Raw genomic sequence first — 6,000 nt, 5'->3', positions numbered from 1 at the left:
CATAGTTTCTATGATCTCTTTATTTTCACAATCTGTAAATATTTGTACATTTGTCTCTTCTATCAGATTGTAAGTTCCTTCATAATAACCTGCATCTTGGTCATCTTGTTATAATGTGGTACCTAAATATCTCAATACTCTGGTCCAAAAACATATGTTTAACAAATGTTCAGTGAATGAATGAAAGAATGAATGATGGCTCCCATAGACCAAGGGAACCCTGTCCTACTGTGGGCTAGATGATCTTAAGTTCCCAATAAGTCTGCCCTGGAACAGGGTCAGTTGTGATGCCCAGTTCCGTACTAACAAAAAGTGCCATTCCATCTATATATGCTTAATTAGGAAGTATCTGTAAAGAGACCTCGAGCCCGCTTGTTTCCTCATCTGGGAAGCTGCCGAGGCTGTTTTCCGTAAGACAGCATGGCGGCCGCCGGCCGGAGCTAGTGAGCGCAATTTCCCTTCCGCGAAGAAGCCATTACTGTTTTCCGTACAGCAGCATGGGGGCTGCCTGCCGGAGCAGCCATAGCATCACGCCCTGGGGAAGAGGCCGCCGTAAAGGAAGCGCCGCTTCCTTTTCTCACTTCTCCCGCCTCCCACCGGTTGTCGTAAAAGGGTGAATGGAGAGCGAGTTGTGGGGGGTAGAAAGGGAGGACAGGGGGCGCGGAGTCAGAGTGGCGCAGCAAGTGGCTGCAGGTGGCGACGGTGGCGGGGGGTGGGGAGTGAGGTAGTCCAGGGGTCGCGGAGAAGAAGGCTGAGCGGGTCAAAAGAAAAACTAAAGCTGCAGTCTGGCCTACTGGTCCGGGGGCCGCGGAGCCCCCACCCGGGGAGATGGACCTCAACCGGATCATCCAGGCTCTGAAGGGCACCATCGACCCGAAGCTGCGGATTGCAGCTGAGAATGAGCTCAACCAGGTGAGGAGCGGGCCTGCGGCGCCCCCCTGGCACTCCCCGCGGGCTAGCCCGCTCTCCCTCCTCGGCACCCCTGATCTCCACCCCAACCGGGGCTAGGGACCCTGACGCTAGTCTCGGCCCGGCCCGCCCCCCGCCCGGGGGTCCAGTTTAGCCGCACTCCCCGGATCTTCTCAGAACAACTCGCGCACCTGTTGGCCACCTTTGCATCTTTTCGTGTCGTTTTCCTTCCACAGTGCAGTTTGCTCAGTCCACTTGACCCGCAGAAAGAGGCTTTGGAGAGCTTTGATAGTGTTTGCCGGGTGTGATTTCCCTAAGCACGCTGATTTAGGGACGAGGGTGGGAAAATTCACTCAAAATTCAAATCTGAGTTCAGCTTTTCTCCAGACCCAGCCTTTTTTAGGTGTTGCGGTGGGAAACCCTGCCCATCGCCTGCTTCTGTGGGGTTGGAAGGTCTGTGTTGGCACTGATTGGCAGAGTTTTGTTGGAGCGCTGGGAAATGCTGCCGGGAGAGTGCAGGGGAGAGAACAGGGAATTTTCATTGTGGTACTATTTTACAAAAGACACGTCGACTCATATACGTTTGGAGGGATTTCTTATAGCGCTAAAATGTGTAAGACTTTCTTTTATCTTCCATCCTCTGTTCTTACTGGCCCTGTCCTTATTCCAGCGTTACCACCGACATTTCGGAATTGCAGTGATCCCAAAATGTAGCGCATGTTTTTCCTCCTCACCTGTAAGAATGAATGATAGACCTCTCACTAAAAAGTACGAATTAAGGTCTGCTCCCCAGGGTAGAGTGACAGCTGGTTGAGGTTGGGGTAATCCTTAAAATGTAAAGGAATATACCTAAATTAGTGGTTTTCAAAGTGTTGACCAGAATGAGCAGCATGGACATCACCTGGGAACTTGTGGCAAGTGGAAATTATGGCTTCACATTTAGGGAATCAGAAACTCTGGGGGGTGGGTCCCAATTATGTTTTAATTAGCTAGCTAGGTGATTCTGTGCTTCCTGAAGTGTGAGAGCAGCTGTCTTAAGTAAAAGTTTCTGTGGGAGTTCACTAAGGTTTTTTCCCTGGTTGGAATTGACTTTAAAGTGCAGCTGTGCATTTTAAATCTTTGAAATCCAGTGGGAAATCTGGATGGCGTTTGGAGTAAGTGTGAATTCAGGATTCCCAAGAGATAAAAGGGAGAGTGAAAACTCTGGAGGGAAGGTTGAGTTAAACTGAAGTCTAAAGAGAATGCGTTGTTACCTCAAAAAGAAAAGGACTCTCGCTCAGAATAGGGGAAAGTTAAAGTCAGTACCTGTCCCAGGCTTTGCAGAGCCGAGGTACTGTGTGTTGGTTGGCTAGAAGAATAGTAATCCAGGGGTTGGTTAGAAGGCACAAAGCAAGAGCTGAACTTGCAATCTATTAGTATGAACAGGGGAGTTGGCCTGTTTGTGACCCCCTTCTCTTCACAATGAGGCCAGATGTTATTTTGATAGTGTCAATAGGGATCATCTTTGATATCATGTTACACCTTCCTGCCTCTGTTAGCCTATCCTTGCTTTTTTTTTTTTTTAAGATTTTATTTATTTGACAGAGATAGAGACAGCCAGCGAGAGAGGGAACACAAGCAGGGGGAGTGGGAGAGGAAGAAGCAGGCTCATAGTGGAAGAGCCTGATGTGGGGCTCGATCCCATAACGCCGGGATCACGCCCTGAGCCAAAGGCAGACGCTTAACTGCTGTGCCACCCAGGTGCCCCCCTTGCTTTGTTTCTGATTCGTCAATGTGTAAGTGCAGTTGACCGTATAGAAGCGGAAAGGTTGGTGGGAAAGCCTGCAGAACTAGAAGAGATACTTGGGACCCAATTCTACATTTTTCTTCATGGCATTTCAGTTCAAACCCATTTCATCCTCACTTTGCCCTGCCCCATATCCACCCATTTCATCACAGACTGTAATTTCTCTGCAACTTCTAAAAGTAGCTTATTGCTATGCCACTCCTTAGCATTTTTATTTTGTATAATGTTTTGGATTGTAATATGCTCTTACTAGCCTTTTTTTTTTTTTTAGTTGTAAGTAAAAGACAAGTATAATGTCACATAACATAACCTTATAGTAAAATACAGCTATAATGTTGGGTTTTGTGTGCTTATTCTTTATCACCACTGTAGTTTCCTGCCTTGTTGGACAAATGTGTGGGTAATCTACCAGAAGTGATTAGGGTCCAGCTCACTTATTTTAGTCTAGGTCCCCCCTCAGCAAATATGCTCTGCGTAGGAAGTGGGGGCAGCTTCTGCAGGGTACTGATGATTTGTCAATTGCCTTGTGGAAGAGTAGGCAGTTTCAAAACATAACAGCCTCTGTTCTGAAGGATAAATTCTTGTTTGGAGCAATATTTTTCTGTTGCCAACATATTTCTGTTACCAGTGACTGGTTCCTTGATTGCTGTGTGTGATATTGTTTCTATGGGAAAATGCACTTTCATCTTTTCTTTCTTTCTTTCTTTCTTTCTTTCTTTCTTTCTTTCTTTCTTTCTTTCTTTCTTTCTTTCTTTCAGATTTATTTACTTAGAGCTTGTGAGCATGGGGAGGGGCACAGGGAGAGAGAAACTTTAGCAGACTGCACTGAGCATGGAGCCAGACACGGGGCTTGATCTCACAACCCTAAAATCACTACCTGAGCCGAAACCAAGAATCGGATGCTTAACTGACAGACCCACCCGGGGGTCCCTGGAAAACTCATCCTGTGCACATTCCTCCTTGTCTCTAGGCCCAGAAGTCCCTATAGCAGCAGCAAAGGGAAGTAGGAATGGGGAGGTATCTTGCTCCAGTAACTCATCCACAAAGGTATCTTCTTTTAATAAAGCATTCTCCACAAGGCCTCAATAGGGAAATAAAAATAATTACCTTCATTGCCGAGCTTTGGAATCCCTGCCTTTCCATGCAGCTAATTTTTATTGCCCTTTAAGCGAGTTTGCTTACATGAATAACATAGTTATTGAGTTCTAATGCAGGCACTAATACAAGGCTCTCCTTTCACAGAGCTTGCATTCTAGTGGGGGATAGAGACAAGTAAATAATAGCAGGTCCTAAGTGCTATAGATAGTAAAGTCCTGGAGAGACAGTGTTGGGGTCTATAAATAGGGTGGTCATTCTCTGAAGAATGACATTGAGCGTAGACCTAGATGTTTTGAAGGAGTGAACCAGGTGAAGAACTGGGAGTGGGAAGAGCAGGTCCAATAAAGGCCTTCAGTTTGGCATGTTGGAGCCCTAGAAAAGTTAATGTCGTGGCAGCAGTGAGGCAGAGAGTGGGAGACAGCAGCTCTTTGCTTTAAGATGAGTTCTTGTCAGATGCAGAATTATGCTATGCAAGTAAACTCTTTATTTTCAAAAAACTTCACAGATAAAAAGTAAATATCAAATGTCTTATTTTTTTTTTTTCTTAGAAACTTGAATCCCAAGGTGAAAGAAGAAATTGGGTAAATATTTGTGAGGAAAGTAGTATGAGACTTTATCTGAATTTACCCCTGGATGTTTTAGCTGGCTAAATTAACATAGTTTGAATCAAGGCTGAAAGGAGAAGACAAAAAGTTGCACAAGGTCATTGAAGTGGCATGCAGTTGCAAAAAGAGGAGTTCCAAGATGTGTACAAAGGCAACAGTGTTGAAATGAAAGCAGTCTCCACAATAACCACTTTTAAATAGGTACCATTAATCTAAGTGTATAGGTTATTTTGTACTTATTTGTAGTAAGATAAGTATCTAAACTATAGAGATTAGAACTAAACCATGGATGTTTTAGTGTGTGATTCACTACAGGATTTTCTGTATCTCAAATGTTACAAACATGAGTTATTTTATGATAACGTACACGCAGAAGGTTAGAAGAATGGGCTAAGTCTGTATTAATTTTGACTCTTGTAAACTGCTGTTAAAAGAAATCTGTTTTCTTAAAAATTAAAATGGTGGTTTCAATTATGAATAAAGGAGAACTTACTTTATATACAATAGATTAAAGATTCTGAGGTTTATCCAGGATGAAAGGAAGAAAAATTATAAGATAATTCAAAATTTTATAGAAAGATTTGGAAAGCAAAATGTTCCTGGATGGAAAAGATCGATTATTTTAAAGATGCCAATTTTCTCCAAATTTTTTAGTCAAACGTTTATCTTCATAAATGCTATTCTGAATAAATGAGGAGGAAAGGTGATAAATTAAACAGTTGAGTGGTATACATAAACCTCGTGGTATGTTGAAAAGGATGCTGCTGTCGGTCCAGACTCCCGGAGGAAGGGAAGCTCTCAGCTTTAGCCTTGCTGAGAGTTTATGAGTCTTTTCTGGGAATGTCTGCAGGCAAGGCCAAGTGTACGCTCTGGCAGTGTAGCAGAACGGTAACCTGGTGCAGGCTCTAGACAGCTGGAGGGAGTATTAGCAGAAGGAATGGGCTGCTCTGTATTTTTTTTTTTTTACTTCTAAAGTCAGCATGTCCAAACTCAGGAGCAGGTCAAAGTGGAACATGTGTGTGTGGCGGGGAGTGACCCAGGCAGGGCCACTTCAGCACAGGCTCATTTGGGTGTCGTGTTTAAAAAATGCTCCACTGGTCACCTGGGTGGCTCAGGTCATGATCCCAGGGTCCCAGGGATTGAGCCCCCAGTCTGGCTCATTGCTCAGCGGGGAGCCTGCTTCTCCCTCTGCCCTGCCGCTCCCCCTGCTTGTGCACTCTCTCTCTGACAAGTAAATAAATAAAATATTAAAAATAAAATAAAATAAAAAAATAAAGGATGCTCTACCCATAGAGGGCAGCTGGTGATGACAACTCGCAGCACTGTCTCGGGAGGCGCACTGTTCCACCCTGGGCTGGTTCCTCTCCATAGCTCAAGCACAGACAATTAACATGATCGTGTCTGTGTTCCTGCGTGGAATCTGCTGTTTTCTGTAGCCCATGTTTTCCATGTTTCTGTTTGTCAAAAATACCATAAGCAAAATTAAAGCACAAGTAAGCTGGGAAGAAACACTTGCAATGTATAGGTCCAATAAAAGGTTAAGATTTTAAATTCATAAATAGCTCTTAGGATTTATTAAGGATGAAACAAATATTGTATTCA

At 44.2% G+C, this 6,000-nt stretch overlaps 1 protein-coding gene across 3 annotated transcripts in view; it reads left to right on the top strand.

Moving 5' to 3' along the window:
• The first annotated feature begins 487 nt into the window (after nt 1-487).
• The window catches only part of IPO8 (importin 8), a 71,212-nt gene continuing 65,699 nt past the window's right edge, over nt 488-6,000 (top strand). Inside the window, exons 1-2 of one of the 3 annotated variants that reach the window (XM_044385572.3) lie at nt 613-912; nt 4,342-4,374. In XM_044385572.3, the coding sequence (XP_044241507.1) occupies nt 829-912; nt 4,342-4,374 (117 nt within the window). In that variant the 5' untranslated portion in view covers nt 613-828. The other 2 variants (XM_026502172.3, XM_044385573.3) reach the window with 2 other exon arrangements.

The sequence above is a fragment of the Ursus arctos genome, unplaced genomic scaffold (assembly GCF_023065955.2).
Source record: "Ursus arctos isolate Adak ecotype North America unplaced genomic scaffold, UrsArc2.0 scaffold_26, whole genome shotgun sequence".
Taxonomy (NCBI): Eukaryota; Metazoa; Chordata; class Mammalia; order Carnivora; family Ursidae; genus Ursus; species Ursus arctos.
The sequence above is the reverse complement of the archived record's forward strand: the minus strand, read 5'-3'. Positions and strand labels throughout refer to the sequence as shown.